Source organism: Oculina patagonica, chromosome 9 (genome assembly GCF_052425735.1).
Source record: "Oculina patagonica isolate OP01 chromosome 9, crgOcupat, whole genome shotgun sequence".
Lineage (NCBI taxonomy): Eukaryota > Metazoa > Cnidaria > Anthozoa > Scleractinia > Oculinidae > Oculina > Oculina patagonica.
Window position 1 is genome coordinate 27,986,497 of NC_135766.1, and position 19,295 is coordinate 28,005,791.

Consider the following 19,295-nt stretch of genomic DNA (forward strand, 5'->3'; position numbering starts at 1 on the left):
AAACCCGACCGCAAGAAACGAGATCAAAGTTTCGACATAACACACCCATTAAAAAAAAGTTTCTTTTACTGACCCATTTGAAAAAAGACTAGTGTTTTACTCACTTAAAAAGGAAGTATTGGGACATCAAAACTTGCCAACAGCTTGTCAAGTTGTTTTTTCCCTTTTTTTCTTGACAGAGGGAGGGTAGTCACTTCCCAGCCGTTTTATGGGATGTCACGCAACCTCCCCCCCCCCCCAAAAAAAAAGGCGTTGCGTGACATCACAAAAAAAGGCTGGGAAGAAGACTAGAGAGAGGGAGAGGGGATGAAAATACATAGAGAAAACGGAATGGACACCTACAAATATCGTATCTATAAACAAGAAAGAACAAGTCATGTGGCACAGGGACACCACTCCCACAAACCTGTAAACATTTTTCTTTCTGATCCTGGTTAACTGTTCCCGATAGACACACATGAGAAATAGCGTTCACGATGATTTTCCTGTTCGACTTCCCGCTCGGCTTTACATAGCACTGTGGCCCTAAAAACAAATAAACAAACATGGAAATTTTAGTTTTAAATCAAGGGAATCTCAAAACTCTACGACAAGTCATACATACCACTGAATTCCGCGAAACCAGAGGGCTGCGCGGGAGCTGGAACGAAATAACTGTTAGCGTCATCATCGACGTCATAAACATGTTGCCGAGGCCCCGGGCGGCGGTAAGTTGTGTAAGAGTCTGGGACTCGTGCGGTGGCCTGGGCCTCTCTCATCCTCAGTTCCTGCTCGGCTTTTTGTCGTTCCACTTCTTCGTGACGTAATCGTTCCTCTTCCATTTTTTGAAGCATTTCTTTCTCGCGTTGTTTTTCTTCTTTCCTGTGAAAAGCAAAACGTTTTTAGCCGCTGTTACGTTATGCAATGTTTTGTACAACTTGCCTCGCAATTTTATAACGCCACGGCAAGACAACTTTCCCGAGACGTTGCTTCGCGCAACACAACCAAGTTATCACATAAAACTAAAAAAAAAAGATTTCGGTGAAGGGTTTGTTGCCGCAACAAGACAAATAGAACTTCACTCTACCCCTTGTAATGCTCGCTGAAACGAAAACGTTGCGAGCTGATCTCAGCAACTTATATGTGGGTGGGGGGGGGGGGGGGCGTCTGTACTTGCCGCCTCCCGTACTTTTTACTCCAGGTCCCCCCCCCCCTTCTTAGTGGTTCACGTTTCTTTATGCTATTTCTATCGCAAAACATTACGAAAAGTTGAGAAAATTACTGTACGTCAATTTCTCTCGGTTCCCGCCACTTTGAGATCCCCGCTTCCCGCACTCTCTTCTCTCGACTTCCGGATCCCTCCCGCCCCTATTCTCTCTGCCTCCCGCCCCTTGTCTCCCTTCCCTTGTATGGCTTTCTTGTGTCAAGGCACATTTAACAAACTCTGATTGCGTTTTTTTTTTAAAGCGCAGCAATGATTCGTTCTAAGTAAAAAAATACACTAAGGGACTGACCATTATTTTTGTGGAGGGGGGGGGGGGATGAAAAATATTGAAAAAATTGTTTGCAGGGCCTAAAAAGACAAAATAAATTGTTTGCAAACACGATACGTATAACAAAAAATAGTTCGAATTTCGAAAAAAATGTTTGCAGAGGTGTATGAACTAAAAAAAAAAGTTTGCAGAGAAAAATGTTTCATTCCCCCCCCCCCCTCCAAGAAAATAATGGTCCGTCCCTAACATAAAAGAAGCAAAACACCACTGAGGATTGAAAACAAGATCTGAGAATTACTGTGCCTGCAATGTTGGCCGGTTCTTAAGTGACGAAAATCATGTTACAAATTTTGACGCAAAAAAACGCGAAGCCAACAAGTCGCTTACAATAGAAGTAAATTTTTCCAATCCCAGATTCAACATATTAACTTGTTACAGTGTGACTAACCTTCTCTTTTTCTCCATTTCTGCTTCTTTTCGAGTTTTATCCTCCTCTTGTTTCTTCTGTCTCAACCTCATAAACTTCTCTCGCTTACGTTCTTGCTCTGGAGTCAAGCCCTACATATGCAAAAAAAAGAGATCTAAATTTGAATTCTCCCGACTGATTTCCATACATTTCTTTTAATATGGTTGTGAGAACTTGGTGGTTAATCAAGACTTATCTCCTAGTTGATGTTTTTCTAAATTCTCATCACCTGCCTGCTTGATGACGTATCGATATTGTATGGAGAAAATAAATGTGATCACAATTATACGTTTGGTCTTTGAGCTTCCGTGTTCCGTTTTGGTTTCTTTGCTTTAAACCTTTTTCTGGAGAAATCATTCAAATTTTAAGACCAAATCATATCTAACAACTTATATCGTATGTGGAAGTGAAGGTAGAGTCTGTGTCAAGCCAAGTGGCCCATACCGCCGGAGCTTTTCCCCGTTACTGTAGCATTAAGCAACTAGGAGTATTTCTACTCCCCCTGGATGGGATGCTAGTCCATCGCAGGGTTACCGCCCCAGCATTAATTCGCTGATACTCATTCATACACCTTGGAGGATATAGGCACTATGAAAGAAAAGTGTCTTGCCCAAGAACACAACACAATGACCTCAGCTAGGGCTCGTACCCGGACCACTAGATCCGAGTCCAGCGCACTAACCATTAGGCCACTGAGTTCACCTCTGTGCAAGTAAAAGCATTACTAATCACCTGCAATTTTTCCAAAAAAAATGGGAGGCGAAAAGTACACAACAGTTTACCTGTGCTGCGGGGCTTGCGTCCTCACCAATAAACATTGCTAATCCTCTCTTGTTAGGGGTCTGAATATCCACCTCAATTTCTCTCGCACCACCTCCCGGAGGGTTTTCTTGCTTGGTGTCCGTACTCATTGAAGTCGTGTCCGGTTGCACCAAGGGGGGTGGAGTGCGTACTTGAGCAACATCTACATCCCAACATTTTCGCACGGGAGCCGTGTAGCGGGAAGCCGCTGGATCGTGCGAGGACGGGCGTGGTGGCACTGGTGTGGGCCTGGAACCGACTTCGACCGCTGGTTGGGATGACGGGCGCGCTGTATCCTGATTAGTACCCAGACCATCACCAGGCGGGTAATCAGAAAGACGGAATTCACGAGTTTCAAACTGAGATCCACTGGAGGGACTGGGCTTAGAGACGGACGCAGGTTGTGGAGAGTTAGCTGGGGACGACCAAGCAATGGGAGGGGAGGGTTGATTGGGAAACTCAGCCACAGGATTTCTCGGTTTATCGTGGACAGGAGGATTGTCCGAGTGGGCCACCTAACAAAGAAAATTACATTAACATCTTAGCAACTGAAATCTAGGACAACTTAACCACAAGATATTTTTATTTTACGATGATAAGCAAACTTCTCACCTCAGGCCCAGTTCCTTCTCCGACGTTCTGACCTCCTTGAGCCTTTCCCATGACATACCAAAACGCAGTCTGCCCCAGTCTCCGTCGCTGATCTTCCCACTCGGCCTGGGCGCGGTGTTTTTCTGCCTCGATATGACGCCGCTTTTCCTCCAGTTGCATGCGCAAGTAAGCCATCTGTGACGTCACGGCCTTTTCATCTTCAACTGCGTCTGGCGTCTCTTCGATTTCACCTAAAACACAAGACCTTGTTAGTCGTTACAAAATGCAGTGTCACGCAACGTGTAATTAAGCGTCACACAAGGCAAGGTCGTGTTACTTTGCACAAAGTGAAGGCTGGTACTGAACAGGAGAGGCTTCTGGCTGCAGTAAGAGGAGATCGTCGAGTTTACAAAAAAAATGAAATCAATTCGAAGCATTTTTCTAGGATAACCTTGTGGATTCTGTTGATAAAATGCATGACTATTTAAATGAGCAGTTCTTTCACGTGGTACTGTTTATTATGCTGTACAAGGTGGTTTTAACTTTTGAGTCTGTGGATAAAACCCAAGTGTGTGACCATTCAAGTAAATGCTATTGAGCAGTTCGTTCATGACGATGGTTCTAACTTTAAAGTCTGTGGATGACCATTCAAATGAAAGCTATTGAGCGGTACTTTCATGTGGTAGTGTTTGATTTGCTGTACAAGGTGTCTCTAACTTTAAAATCTGTAGATGAAACCCTAGTGTGTGACCATTCAAATGAAAGCTATTGAGCTGTGCTTTTATGTGGTTCTGTTTATTTTTAAACATTCTATAAAAATGAACTTGTCCTCTCCCGGGAGTAGAGAATTTATCATTATTGAACCAACCTTCAGCGTCACAAGGCAAGTCAGATACTTGACTAAGAACATCAGAAGGAGACATCCCACAATCATCTGCGGCGTCCATTAGACTCGCGATCTTATCTAACACACTACCACTAGGGCGCCACGTGGCTCGTCCGCGGGGAGGTGCAGTGTTTGCATCAGTTTTGAGCTCCGCCGATTCAGGGTCCCTAGAGGGTTCCGTGCTTTTGATATCTTTTTCAGGATTGGCGACGTTTGCTTCGTTATTGATGACGTTAACCTCTTCAACTTTGTTAACAATTTGAAATTTCGACATGTTCGGTTGTTGTGGACCATTTGAAGAAAAAAACTCAACGACTAATGCATCAGAGTTTAATTGCTGTGAGTTCGATTTCTTGGATATCTGGCGTTTTGGTTTTGGTGGCGACTTCTTTTTCCGTGAAGTAGAAGGTTTTTCAAGCGTTTTGTCCGGAATTTCTGTGAAAACATTCTTTTCGTTTTCTTTGCATTCGATCTCTTTAGCATGATCTGTTTTTAGCCCAGCACTGTTCAATGACAATTTTTCCAGAGCCTCGATTACAGGTATACCACGTGATAACTCGCGTTCCACCGAGCCGCTCACGTAGTCTAGCGTAAACGTTCTGCGGTTCTCATCCTGGTCGACCATTGGAGACTGCGTCGTGTTTGCGGCATGAATTGTGTCCTGCTTCACTTGTGAACCCACAATTTTTGCTAAATCCAGCTCTTCGTTAGAGCTATCAAGAATGAACGTGTTGCTTCGGTTGCGCGAAGACTCAAAACTATGCGAAGAGATATCATAATCAGACAGCGACGATAGAAAACCGGAATCGGCAGACCGTGGTCTAACGTCCCGGGAAGACGAAACCGGTTCAACAGGCTTTTCAGTAGCAAAGCTGTCCAGGAAGTCATTTAAAGACGTACCAGATTGAAACGCCTGCTGCACAGCAAAGGCGACGTCATCTAGCGAATAGGCTTTCCGTATGGGAGGGGGGTAAGGTGACCCATGGGGTGAGGGGTTAGGCGATTGCTCTCGTGTTGGTTTAAGATGGCCGATAGGTGTTTCCGAATGACGTTTTCGTTTCCGGTTATCTTTGTCTAAAGACACTGTCTGAATGTCTCCACCCAATGCAGTTCTTGAGAACTCTGCGAGTTCATTAGTGAGTTGATCCAGTGCTTGAATAACAGGTATTCCCGCCTTCTTGGCGTCTTCAAGTGTTCTGGGCATGTCCTCTAGCGAATGAGTGTACCTCTTAGATGACTGTTTCTCGCTACCTTCGTTGATGAGTTCTGAATCAGATTTGGAGTTGAGACGCTTTAGATTACTCCTCCGCGTTGTACCAGTTTTTGCAACAGATGTTACAGTTTTAAGCGCATCTACGATTGGAATTCCTGCTGCTTTTGCATCGTCAATAGACTGTGAGACGCTGTCTAAAGAGTATGTACGACGCTCGGTTTGACTGCCATCAGTAATGGATTTGAAATCAGGATGAATTTCGTGCGATCTTCGCACAGATTCGTCCGTCGTCGGATTGTTCCGAGTATTCTCCGGAAGCGAGGCAGTCTGCTGTTGATCTTTTGAAATCTCCTTAGCATTTGCCTGCAACAAAAGCTCGCACGCTGAAGTCAAGAAATCTAACTTTTGTACAACACCTAAACCTCTAGCCTTGTTTTCATTGCTGTTTGCTTTTGATGCGGTTATTTCTTTTGTTTTAATGTGTAAACTCAGCGGTGACATCATCTGCCTTTGGCTCCCATCGTACAAACGCAGCTTTGTTCCTTCTCCAATCGTCTCCAACGGACTCGCCAGAGCATAAGTCTTTCTGTTGACCAGTTTTTCTTGTCTTCGATGAACAGCATCTGGTGTCTGTCTAAAAGAAACATCTTTAGACGCTGTCATTTGTCCTAACGCATCCACAACAGGAAGGCCTTTCTGTTTCGCTTTTTCTAACGTATGACTCACTTCATCTAGAGTGTATGTTCCTCGGTTTTCTGGACTTCTTTCAGGGATTTTAAGTCTAAGTGGACTCGCTGGTTTTCCTTTTGATAGAGACTCTAGGGCTTCAACAACAGGTATTCCAGTTTTCTCAGCGTGCTCTAGGGACTTTGACACTTGATCCAGGGTGTAGGTGCCTCGTTTCTGTGCACTCTCTCCAGTCCCTCCTGCTGGCTCGTCAGCTCTTGTCATGTTCTTCAAAGCTTCCACAACAGGAATGCCCTGTTGTGATGCAGTCTGCAGCGAAAGAGAAACTTCATCCAGCGTGTAAGTTCCTCTTCTTTTATCAGACAGTTGAGTCTTTTCAACGTCGTCCTTGGGAAGAGTCCTTGTTTTAGATAAACCCTTTAACGTTACAATCACAGGAACGCCGTCTTTGACACCGTCTTCAACAGAGTTCGCGACGTCGTCCAGATTATACGTGCCACGCTTCTCTTGCGATTGTTCCCGACGAGAAGACGACTGTTCCCGATCAGAACACGATTGTTCCCGATCAGAACACGATTGTTCCCGATCAGGAGACAATCGATCCCGCTCAGGAGACGATCGTTCGTGATCAAGAGACGACTGCCTCCGATTAGTAAATCGTCGTTCGCGATCAGAAGCCGATGGGAACGATACAAAAGTCAGGCAATCCTCAAGTTGCTCCAAAGCATCTTCAAAGGAAGCCTCGATCTCGTCCCGATGGTCGGGCGACAGTGGCCTGGGATCAAGGTGGGTTTTGGTTCCTTGCGCAACCTCGCCAGCGGAAGAATCGTCATATCCATGCGCAGGGGACCGCCGCAAAGGTGTTTCTTCCTGAGCTAAGTGATTTAATGTCACAGATACTGGAACACCTCTCTCCACTGCTTCCTCTATAGCGTGCGAAACCGTATCCATTGTGTATGTCCCTCTATTCGGGGATGGTTTCGAGTTGGCGTTGTTCTCTGGAGGTGTATTTACTGGCAGATTGGATTCTTGTTTGGATGCTAGCTGATCTAGCACATCTACAGTTGGTAAGCCCTTGCTTTGAGCATCTTCTAAAGACTGCGACACTGTGTCCAGGGTGAAAGTACCACGCTTTGGAACCGAGTCAATTTGCGTTAGAGAGTCTTCGACACCAGACAAATTTGATGATTTCAATTCTTCACGTTTGGCGAGCTGGCATAAAACCTCGGTAGCAGTCAAGCCTTCTTCAGCTCCACTTTGTAAAGACGACGAAACTGCGTCCAACGTGTAAGTCGATCGCTTCTCTGAAGATTCGTGTTTCATTTCCAATGGTAAATCTTCTCTTGTTTCAGTATCAACAGCGACAGTTTTATTCTGAAGAGAATTTTCCTCTTCACTCTTGGCCGCTTCTTGTAAACCGTCAGCCATTAATCCTTCTCGTCTAATCGCGTTATCTATTTCTTGAGACACGCTATCTAAAGTGAACGTACTTCGCTTCTGCGAGTTTTCACTCACTGGTAGCGAGGAAGTATCAACATCCGACTGCAGTTTGCTTTGTTTAAATTCCTCCTTGTTCGCCAGATCGTTCAGTACATCGGACACAGGCAATCCTTCGCTACTAGCAGTCTCTATGGACTGGGATACAGAATCTAAGGTGAAAGTACTACGTTTTGGGACGTGGTCGCTCGACGGTAAAACTGTCCCTTGATTAGATTCTTCTTTACTAGCAAGATCGTTTAATACCTTAACGATTGGTAAGCCTTCGTTGGAAACTGTCTCTAAAGTAAAAGTGTTTCGTTTTAGCAGCTGCGGTACTTTAAAATCGCTCTTATCTTTACAATCCTCCTGCGTTGATTTAACATTGCCCGAAGCAGTTTCAACAGGTAATTCTCCGTTTGCTGCTTTCTCCGTAAATTGTTTGTCTGCAGCAAAAGAAATCTCATACTGTTTCTGCGCTGTTTTTACATTAGTTGATGTATCTGCGGATTTATCGCTCTTTGCAAAGACATCGCGGTTGGGTTTTGAATCATCTTTCGGCGAGGAGACCAGAAAACCTCTCTCACTAACTTTCGACGTCGAAGTAGGTTGTGTACCTTGGGGCTGACAGGGCTTGGCTTTTTGTTGGCGCCTGAGGTTTGAACGCGATTTAAAAGCCTTGAACGGCGACTGCAGTAAAACTGGTTCATCTTTGGCGCGTTTCGAACGCGGTTCATCATCAAAGCTCAGCGCAAACGCTATAGATTTGTCCTGCACGGCCCCGATCTCACTGCTACTTACAAGCTGCGATTCAGAAACAAGTGCCTCGTCCTTTCCTTCCAGATTGCTAGGTTTAAATCTTGACAAAACACGAGGCGGAGATCGATTTTTAGGTGTATTTTGAAATCCAACGTCGAATGCGACAGCATTTTTCGCGGAGATTTGGGACAGCTCCTGTTGATTTTCTGTATTTTTGCTTGATTTTGAAGCATCCGCGAATAAATCTGCTTTTACACCTCGGCGCGTTTTGTCCTCAGATGGTTGCGTGACGGATTTAGTTAAAGTTATCTTCGACTGTTCCCTGCCTGGTGTCACGTTTAACCGTGTTACGCCAGCTGCCGCGGACAGCGCCGCTATTCTGTCACGGATACTTCCGCCTGCACGCGTATCTGTGTCAGTCTCGGATGTGGTCCAACTTGATAACATGTTACCTTCTTTTCGAAATATCTCTTTAGATGATTTAGATTCATTATCCAAAGGAGCATTTATCTGCGACTCTGAGCCATTAAAAGGCATGTGTCCATTGGCATGCGAAAAGGGACCACCACGCGTAAGTGCTCTCAGCCCTTCTTCGGGTACCTTCGCCCCATTTTCTTGCCCCTTCCATGGGGCTGCTTCGTCATCATGACGCAGTTTTGGGCGGAAAACCGCTCTTGCTATGAAACGCGGTTTTCCATTAACAGACAATTCGTCAGCAAAAGGCTCTGTCCTAGTGTCTTTCTGCATGCAACCTACAAAATCAAATAATATTTAAATATATTATCTCACAGTTAGAAAAGCTAGAATGAAAATAGCAGACATAAGCAAAAATTAATGTAATATAAAAACAATACTATCAGCTAACGCTTTGCTTAAAAGGCAACAACTTGCTGCGCATAAAAGGCGAGAGCTGGTCACTTTTGTAAATTTGCGCGTAAGAACTGATATACAAAACCTTCAATATTGAAAGCTGTTCGCTAATCGAAGTTACCTTGCAGTTTAAAAAGCTGTAAAACCCAGCATGAAAAACGAGAAAATTGAAAAATATGGATCTATTGCTAATTCACACTTTCATCTGCAACTCCCATGTTTGATTCATTTCATAAATACATTACTGACAATAACTTTTCACTCGACTCTGAAGATGAGTTCCGCTCAGGTTGTCGAAACGTCAGTCACCAACAACAGTTCTTTTCAGAACTACTCTCACCCGATCACACTATACGACCCACCGATACTCCTGGGTTTAAACCATTTACTGTATTATATTTAAACTATATTGTTTTAAATTAAGGTAGCTGATGCTAGCAAGTAACCATGGACAACCAAAATAATCACTTGTGATATTCGTAACTTTAAAAAAGTCTATTTTTATCACACAGAGCAGACGCTAGATCAAAAGGTTATGGAAATTTCGAAGAATAAAACTATCCATTTGCGCTTAATTATGGAAATATAATAGCAACTTACAGAATAATTTTCTTCAATTTAAAAATTTAGACTGCAGACAAGTCTGTTTTTGTCTACAAAACTGACATGATCGAACGTGAAAAGGCAGAGCTTGCAGACAACAAACAGAATCTACTGTCAAATATTCGTGACACTGAAAAACAATATACTGTAAAAAAGATATTGAGAAAGCATCTGTCAATGCCATTTATTATTTTAATATTTACACAAAACGCGCCGAACGACCCCTGAAGAGACAAAAATGCCCAAAATGTAAACAAGATGGAAGATTAGTTTTTGACAGAAAATACATACATCAAAACTACCTATGTAAACAGTGAGTAAAATGAAAAATTAAACAACAACAAAATGTCTCTTCCCTGGTTACAATGTGAGTGACTGTGTCAAGTCTATACGATGACAATTTTAAATGTATTAATAATTATAAATATTCAATATCAGCCCAACAGAAAATATTAATTTTCCCCAAGAACGATTTCGCAAGTATTTACGTGACATGTCGAATATGAAACTATTACAAGCAATTAAGCAAAGATCTGTTTTAAAAACAAGAGTCTTATTAGAACAGAACACTTTTATATGCTCGCAATTTTCTGCTCACGAAATATGGAATAAAAAACCCGCTGATATAATGCACTGTAATGCATTCAAGATAACAATTATTTCAGATCTGCCTAAGCCCATGCTAAGCGTCGAAGTCATAATGTGAAACTGAAGGTTTAGAACACAAAGCTACACAATAATATATAGATCTGTTAATCTACCTTGAATTCTGTTCCACAAAGCATCAGATTCCCACGATTTGATACACTCAACACTAAAGGCACCAGAAATATAAACACGCTAGTTTCCGGTGGCGTTCTGGTGGAATAATTTGGCGATCTACGAAGCGTGTTCGCTCAGTTTTTCGTAGAATTTCTCAGAGGAATTCTGTCAAGAGTTAAAGCACGAAGATTGAAGAGATAACACCAATCAAGTGCGGTGAAAACCACGCCAGGTTATTTGCCGACCATAACATCACGTCTTGCTGTCGGTCGATTGCATGGTGCTTCGAATACAACAGCCGTTTCAAATGCAGTCTTCAATATAAACCGCGGAAGGCTATTTCTGAAATATGACGATCGACTCAGACACTGGCTATCTCGTTCCTAGGGAATGACATCACCACTGCTGAATGTACAAGCGACATTTCCCACACAAACAGCGAAGCGATAGCGAAGAGTACATTATAAAAACACACGTAGACTATCCACGGCTGTTCACAAATTTGGCGTTTTCCTTGCTTGTTTTCGTTTCGGTTCTTACACTGTAAGCCACTCCTAAGACACCTAAGAGATCACTGAAGTTCACGGCCCGGTAAAAACAACACAAGATCCGATTAAAACACTCAAAAATTATATACAGTGCCACGACGAACAAGTTAATGTATTCAGTTATTACATGCAAATTATAGAACTCGCCGCGCGAAGGCGCTAGTATCAACAATTATGTTATCATGCATATATTATTTATCAATATGGTTAAAAGACTGTCGATGGACTCACCTTATTTTTCGGGGGTTTAAGATATTTCTTTGTATCCAGAGGAGATACGGCTTGAAAAACGTCTTTACCGTACAGATATCGACACCAATGTAATGCTTTTAACGCCAGTCAGTCAAGCGTATCTGATGAACGTCATGGAGTACACGCGAAAACACGGTCACACAACTTACAAATGTAACGCGCGGATAACAAAACTGAAATCAAACGTATGTTTCGATAAAAAATACTACTAGTTATTCGCCAGGCGAAAAACTGATCAGAAACTCACCGACGAACGAATGACAAAGTCATAAATGGCTGTAATCCAGTAAAAGAATCGATTGTTGTGATATGGAAATTATGTTCAGGATTTCTTGCCGAGGAAAATTAATTTGTCAGCCACACCTCATAAAAGTCGGAAGCGACACGGATTATGCAAAATCACAGCCGGATTTCCACACCTTAAATTGCGTCTAATTTTAACCAGACTGAAAGGTCATTTATTTCACTGTTATTCCCCAGCGCCTGGCGGCATGTCAGGCATTTGTTTTGGACGTAAATCCGTTTCCAAAAGACTAAATTTTTCTGCCATAGGATGGGTAGGAGCCCGGGGTAAGAGGGAGTTATCCAACGTCATTTTCTGTTTATCCCACAGGCTTCACTATGATCAAAGCTTTAGACTTAACGGGGCTTTGTCGCGGATTTTAAGCCAAAAATATCTATCTGTTTTGTAGGAAACCAAAAAATTAATGGTATACTTTTATTAACAATTGCCATATTTGAGCACTGAAACTGTTGACAAACGTCTTTGGCGGCGGATGGCAAGGATGGAATTGGATTACAACTTGAAAAATTAAGGCTTAACTTTTCAAGTTGTTTCTGCGCGTCTCAAAAAAAAAATAACAAATAAAGGTTATATCTTTATTTAGATGCTCAAAGATTATGTTTTTCACGAGTTTAGGTGCCTACCAATACTTTCAGAACAGTTTAGACCAAAAATATACAAAATCCCCGTGACGGAGCCCCCTTAAAGCGGCGCAGACAGGGCCTAAATCGATTTGTGCATGAAAGTTTCTTAGTGTCTTAGCGAGGTTTGGAAGCTCCTGTAAACAGAATAACATGTGGAAGATTGTTTAGCACTGATGTGAAAAAGAGCCAGTTTTTTTTTCCTCTCAGACTAAGGTTTGTTCATCTCCGGAGACCATGGGGAAGACAATGGGTTAGAATATAAGTTAAAAGATGGAAAAACTTGCCAGCAAAAAAAGTGTGTGATTTTATACTGCTGAAACTTCCACTCACTCCCATGAAATGTCCCTGGGTTTCAAGGATGTAGTCTCAATAGTTTCATTTTTACAGTACACTGTTGGATCATTTATTACCATAATCATTTCATTGCCTGCGTCACAGAAAGTCTAAACCGCGGACTATATCGAGGATTTTGTGACATGTCCGGCTACAACGCAGGCTATAGCTATGCTAAAGCCTGCCTTTCTTCTAAATTCCACCTTTCCGATCAGACAGCCAGAAATGCGGTATCTTACGGCAAACCACACCGAAATATATGTACGTCACTTGTGAATAATATTTCCTTTGATAAGATAAAATGTTCAAAATGTCACGAGTTTGGGACAAAGAAAGAATCCTGAAGTCCCCGACGGGAATTAAACCCATGCCCTCCCAGATACCAGTTGGGCGCTCTTACCAACTGAGCTACGAGAGACTCGTGGTGAGCTGGGCCATTTACTAGGTTGATATGGGACATGCCTCCTGAATACCTTTGTACGATGTTTCTCCACTGTCCAGTACCAGCCAACATAATGTGCAACAACACTCCGCACCGTCCCCTCCCTGCTATTCTTACCTTTGTCATTCAACATCACTTGCCCTCCTACACCACTCTTAGCTGCTGTCAGCCAACTGATCCTCGCCCCGGGGCTCCCGCGGCCTGTCTGTCTGGGGCTGCCACGCCTCCTGGGACTACCTGTTTCATGACTCTCCTGGGTGGCCTGCTGCTAAAAGAAACAAAATTAATCAATCAATAAAAATTTATTTATCCGAGGCTGACTAGGTCCCTAGCAATCATATGCTAATATACCGAGAAAATAAATAAAAATGTGTATATACAGAACGAAAAATTAATTAATCGAAAATTATTAAATTCAATTCAATTCATAAAAAGAAACTATCTAGCTGCGCACAGCATTGCGAAAGGCCTGTAGTGTTGTAATTGTTCTTATTCCGTCTGGCAGTTGACTCCAGGCGTTCGCCGCCCAGAATCTTACGGACTTCAGTCCATACTTGGTCGTATTGACCTTAGGTAAGACAATCTTATTAATGCCTCTAGTTTTTGATATCTCAAGTTCAAGATTCGCTTAGAATTTTAAATGAATCACAGCAATCGTACAAGACAACTCAGTGGTCGTGTGAGGAATTAACATACATCTGTCAATCATCTGTAGTATTCATCAATGCTGTAATGCATTTCACCCTACCATTTTGCCCCCATCCACCCTTGTTGCGTATTTTTTTAGTCTTCTCTAATTCCTTACTGCTATACAGTCAACTCTCTCTTAACGGACACCTCTATAAGACGGACATCTCCATAAGACGGACACCTGGTGTTGGTCCCGTCCCTGCCGTTTTTCAGTCATTTTACTGTTACTAAACTCCCTCTAAGATGGACAGTTGGAGCCGGTCCCGAAGGTGTCCGCTTTAGAGAGATTTAACTGTATTTGGATAAAAGATAATATTTCGCCTTACCGATCTATCCACACTGGCATTGAGGTGTCTGCTCAGTCTCGCCCCAGCCTCCGACTCATCTGTCCAGCTTATCCTGTGTGGATTATCGTTTCCAGCTCCCTCTGGGCTAACCCGGATCTGTGTGTGGACAGTCTGCTGTCCAGCAAGAGTGCTGGCACGGTTTGTTGAGGAACTCTCATCGTCATGTCTAGGAGAACTACTACCCGTGGCCATATCATTGTCTTCGATGATCTGTCCGTCGGGTTTCTTTCGAAAAGTTCTTGATCTGGTGATATTGGACGAACCAGAAACGCGAATCTGCTCCTCTTCTCCCCTTCTAGGGGTAGTGTGGATCTCACTTTCCCCTCCCTGGCTGGGATGAGATCTCGAAGCCACGACTGTTGATGGTTCAAGTTGAGGAGGGTGGTGCATTTCTTCTCGAGTGTAATGCTGGCTACTGTCGTGTTTCTTGGCAGATTTGGCGAAAGTGGCGTACTGATCTGCTTCGTTCTCTCTCTGACCATGAGCTGAAGACGAATTGTACTGCGCTAAAAGATCATCTGATGTTGCTGCCACTGGTTCTTTTCTGAAAGTTGAAAACCCGTCCGACTGTCGCAGTTCCAAGCCTTTAACATTAGACTCGGCTAATACGGTACTGTCATTCTTTTCTGGCGCTGTATCTTTCCTAAAAGTTGTAAATCCGTCAGACTCTCGAAGATCTTTAACATTTGCGCCTGCAGGAGGATTTTCTTCATAATCGTGGCTAACAGCACTTGTCCGCTGTTGGCTGGGAGGCCTGTGCTCCCGTGTATCACTATAAGAATTTTTACCGAATGTAGCGAAGTGACCATCTTGCTGTGAGCCTTGGAATCTTTGATTTTCCTGTGGCAGACTGCTTTCCAAAGCTGGTCGACCCTGCTTGCCTTTCTTGTAAGTTCTAAAGTCTTGTGCCACAGAATCATTTTCAAAATGTTGAACAACATCTTGATTAAAATCAAACACGTAAGCTTCTGATTTCTTGGATCTGGTGACAGTTGTAGAATTTCTCTGCGCGCTTTCGTTCGTCTGAGAGTTAAAATCCTCATTTGCAGTGTCTTCCTTAGCTCCGTGCGAGTTTGACAAGGAGCGCTCAAATATCACGACATCGCCCGGGCTGTCCTGCGCGGTCATATCACGTGATCGAAAAGCAGCTTCTTGTCGGGCATCGTCCCGTTTCCCGCGGGTTAAAGCGGGCGAATGTGCGGGCGAGCTCTCGAGCGAGTCCCGTCTCCCGTCCACACCCTCAGTTGGATAAGCCTCGTTTGATTCACCGCCGCCAGAGGACAAGACAAGCGGTCTGAAACCAGACAGATCACGACTTGAATTTGTTTCTTTCTGACTAAGTTTCCTACTGTGAAAAACATCGCCAGGTTCCGAATACACCGATTGACTGCTCGCTGAGTCCACCCGTGGACGAATTTCTTCCGAGCTAGCGTTGATCACAGGAATACCAGCCGCTTGAGCCGACTCCACGGACACCTGACTTACAGTATAGCTACCGCGCGCAAGCTGCTCAAATGACTTACTCTTGGACGGAAAGTCACGAGCCTTGTTAGGTTGCAATGTTTGAAATCTTGGTGTCGCGCTATATTCTGGATCGCTCGGGAATTTGTCGTCTTCCTCGGCGACTAAAGTCCTTTCAGTATCTTCTCTGTCCTTAAGACTCGTTCGCTGTTTCTTTCTATCAAGCGTGTTTGCGGGCGAAGTTGTGAAAAACGCGGGCATAAACGGAGCAACATCAAGAGGTGAACACGGGCTGCTAGGCGCAGTGGAATTAGGAGATGAATGCGAGTTAGGATTGGACACCACTGAAGGACAAGGCTCTGTTCCTTCAGTTATAGGAGACAGCTGATCTGTGGGAACTTCCGGTTCAGATACCTCAAGGAGCGTGCGCTGTTCTGGAGGATTTCTAGGGCTGCTGACCGCATTATTGCGGGCGAGCAAGATAGGATCATCATCGTCTTCCATCTCCACTTCATCCGGGATCTCTCGTAGCTTGTCCTCTGTGAGCCTCTGCAGAACTTCCAGTCTGAACTTGTTCATATCCTCGCTACTGACGCTCGTGTTGAGGTCGTCTTCTTCATCTTGCGAGGGTGCATCGGGAAGTTTACTCGGTTTTACGAACCTTCGAGGAGTTTCAACGCTCTTCCCGGCCAGGATCATGGCTTCAATCTCCTCAAACTGGTTCAGTTCTTTAGTGGAGATGTCACTTGTACAACTGTCCCGGACACCTGTCAAGAAAACGCCGCGTACATTAACAAATCACACTAAATTTCACATTAAGTAACATGTTTTCAAGCACAAATGCAATGCTACTCTCTCCCAACAAAAGATCATTTCATGGTAAATGGGCGTGCGTCCCGCTAACCACGCCCCAGAGAGGTTGCCCAGAGCTTCTCAAACTAAAAGAAAATCATAACCGTGAAGGAGCTTTGGATACCCGTTCTTAATTAGCATAGATTTTTACGATCTTATTTCTCCGTTTACCCCGTTGTTTTTGTTTCGATTGAGAGGATATATCAAACACTCGAGATAGTGTTTCATCGGCTATCCAAATGTCTCGAATTTTGTCAAAAATACTCTCTTCTCGGTGTTTGGATGTCCCGATGAAACACTGTCACTCGTGTTTGATATATTACAATTTTCGGACTGCTCTCGGTGGCTTCATATAAAAATAAGAAGGGCCTATACACTGCAGGTATCGCAAGGGATATAGGCAAGGTTATGAATCCTATTGAAGCCTCGAACCACACCACTAGTTTACATCTCATTACCTGATTGCATGGAGTGTTGTCTTTCCCTCGGCCTATCCCCAGACGATCTCATATTCAGACTGTCTGTTGATTTTGGACTTGAAGACAGACTATCCTGAGAGGTGTGCTCTTCACGCTTAGCTGTTAATCCTGATGACGTCATTGGCACGTGAATCCCTTGTGCTTGTGCCCCCCTCTGGGGAGCACCCCCTTCTGTGCCCCTCTGAGGAACACTGCCGGTTAGGTTTGGTCTGATGAGAAAAATCAGAATAGGCATACATGTAAACTGTCTAAGCACGGATGTTCTGTTCTGGTAGTAAGTTATAGAGAAAGCCTTTAGAAAAATGCACAGATTATACTCAAACTTCCTAAAAGGGAGCAACTTACAAATTGGGAGTCTGTTACAGTCCTATGGTAAGGTTTGGTGGATTGTTTCTATTTTCGCGGAATTTCGTTTATATTAAAGAGCAAGTATGAGCAAGGATAGGTAACTGACTTTTGCTGAGTGTAAATATATTTCCATATCCTCAAATAAGCGAGTATTTCCTCATTTTAAACGTTCCGCAACCGAGCCGAATGCTTTGACAAGTGGCGCCGACAAGTCCGTATTTACCTGTTTTCAAACACGTAGAACTTTTTTAGTAAAGTTCCAAAAAATTTAGCAAACCATCAGAATACCGGTTAAGTATCGATCTTTGAACAGTGAAAAATACAACCTTATCTTTGAAGTACTTTTCTTGTTTTTTTACATATATCTATCGTTTGACCGCGCTCGAATCAGTGCCAGCCCCTATCCCTGGTTTCTGTAGCTTGAAGTAAGTAGGAATATTCCTGCTCCACCTCCCCCCTTCCGCCCCCTGAAATGAATGAGATGCTATATTTAGTTCAACACAGATTCCCTTCCCCCCCCCCCCCCCAACCTCCCCACCAGCATTTTGCCCGGCAGCCCTAAAACTTTGGTGGTACACATTTATCTCTGGGGGGTGGGGGGAGGGGTCACTGTGGAAAGTATAAGTGTCTTGTGCCAAACATTACACAATGACCCCAGCTAGGGTTTGAACTCTTGACTTCAAAATCTAAAGATCCGTGAACACTGAGTCCCTTCCCCTTGTGGGAGTTATCCCCTTTAACACTAGTTACAAAATTTAGACTGTTAGTGTGAGAAATGGCCAGGACCACAACTCAGTGATCCCTTATCATACGTGTCCCCTCAGTGGAGATTTTAACTTTACATAGTTTTTGTGTGACCTGGCCAGAATCAGCACTCTGAGTCTAAAATTGACCCACCTGAAGTCAAGCGATATTCTCTCATTCCTGCTAGAGGCAAGGTTGCTGTCAGACAAACTTGCCCCAGTGTCCTCCTGCCAAGCATGGAAGGACTGCCTGGGCTCCACCTTTGCTTTGTCAAGCCCAGTCAGGGACTGGGACCGCTGGAGGTCATTGAGTTGCAACTCTGCGAGACATATTCAAAACAATGTTTAAACTCTGTCAATGTCCAAAAGAGTGATTTCAAACTCAATCCATAACTCCCACAGACCCTAACCAGTAAACGTCCCACACTGCCAGACCAGAAATGCAGGGTAGGGTGGCCAGACTTAATGAATTTATTTTTATTGAATTTAAACAATTTTAAAAAGAACAGGTCAAGGGAAATTATACTGTTTTTATACATCAATCATCAACATTGTAAATAATGTCTGCAGTTAAATTATTAACACTGCGAGATTTATGTTCAAAGTGACTTTTAGGTCAATTTTATTTTTCATAAAATTTAATTGTACTGTATTTTCAATACTTTCCATTTAGTAGTTACTATTTACCAGACTGGTAAGATTTCAAACTCAGTCCCCCATTGTTCAAAGAAATAAAAACGTTATTGTGCATTATTTAGTTTGTTTTGTTTGGTAAGGGTTTGGTGAAACATACCCCTTTAGTAACATGACTCATGCACTCTATTTACAAGTCAAAAGACTTCAGAAAGATTAAACATACCTTGCAAATACCTCTGAAGTATACTTTTATCTGCAAAGTTAGATTATTTTTAACAGGTTTAAACAATATTATTTTATAACCTTATGATAATAATAATCATGGTAATTTAAAATTAAACAATTCATGTGAGTTGAACAGTTAACTAAGCATAGAGGGTCGAACCTTCATTAGATAAAATTATCAGAAAGGTGGAACCTTTTTACAATTATTCTGTTTCAAAAATAGTATAGCGTGAAAACGAAAAATTGAATTTTTAACAAACTCATGGATGTAAGGGAATTATGCCGATCTTTAAATACAGTGATATATTAAAATTTTAACAGCAAAGTAAATGCAAAATCATAATTTATTTAAAAAGGATGCTTTACTATCGATGACAAAAAGCATGATCCATGTAATATTATATAAATAAAATTATGTTCTCTTCA

General features: G+C 43.0%; 1 protein-coding gene across 7 annotated transcripts in view; it reads right to left on the bottom strand.

The window, feature by feature from the left end:
- The window catches only part of LOC144664608 (uncharacterized), a 45,599-nt gene that overhangs the window by 19,205 nt on the left and 7,099 nt on the right, over positions 1-19,295 (bottom strand). For 2 of the 7 annotated variants that reach the window (XM_078525738.1, XM_078525736.1), the window contains exons 7-9: positions 18,868-18,897; positions 18,163-18,328; positions 16,897-17,126 (exon numbers count right to left, since the gene is read on the bottom strand). In XM_078525738.1, coding sequence (XP_078381864.1) covers positions 16,897-17,126; positions 18,163-18,328; positions 18,868-18,897 — 426 coding nt within the window. Of the gene's footprint in view, positions 1-406; positions 526-604; positions 862-1,920; positions 2,031-2,720; positions 3,255-3,351; positions 3,582-4,198; positions 9,104-10,585; positions 11,233-11,365; positions 12,106-13,205; positions 13,357-14,104; positions 16,354-16,896; positions 17,127-18,162; positions 18,329-18,867; positions 18,898-19,295 lie in introns of those variants that run through there. The other 5 variants (XM_078525741.1, XM_078525739.1, XM_078525734.1 and 2 more) reach the window with 5 other exon arrangements.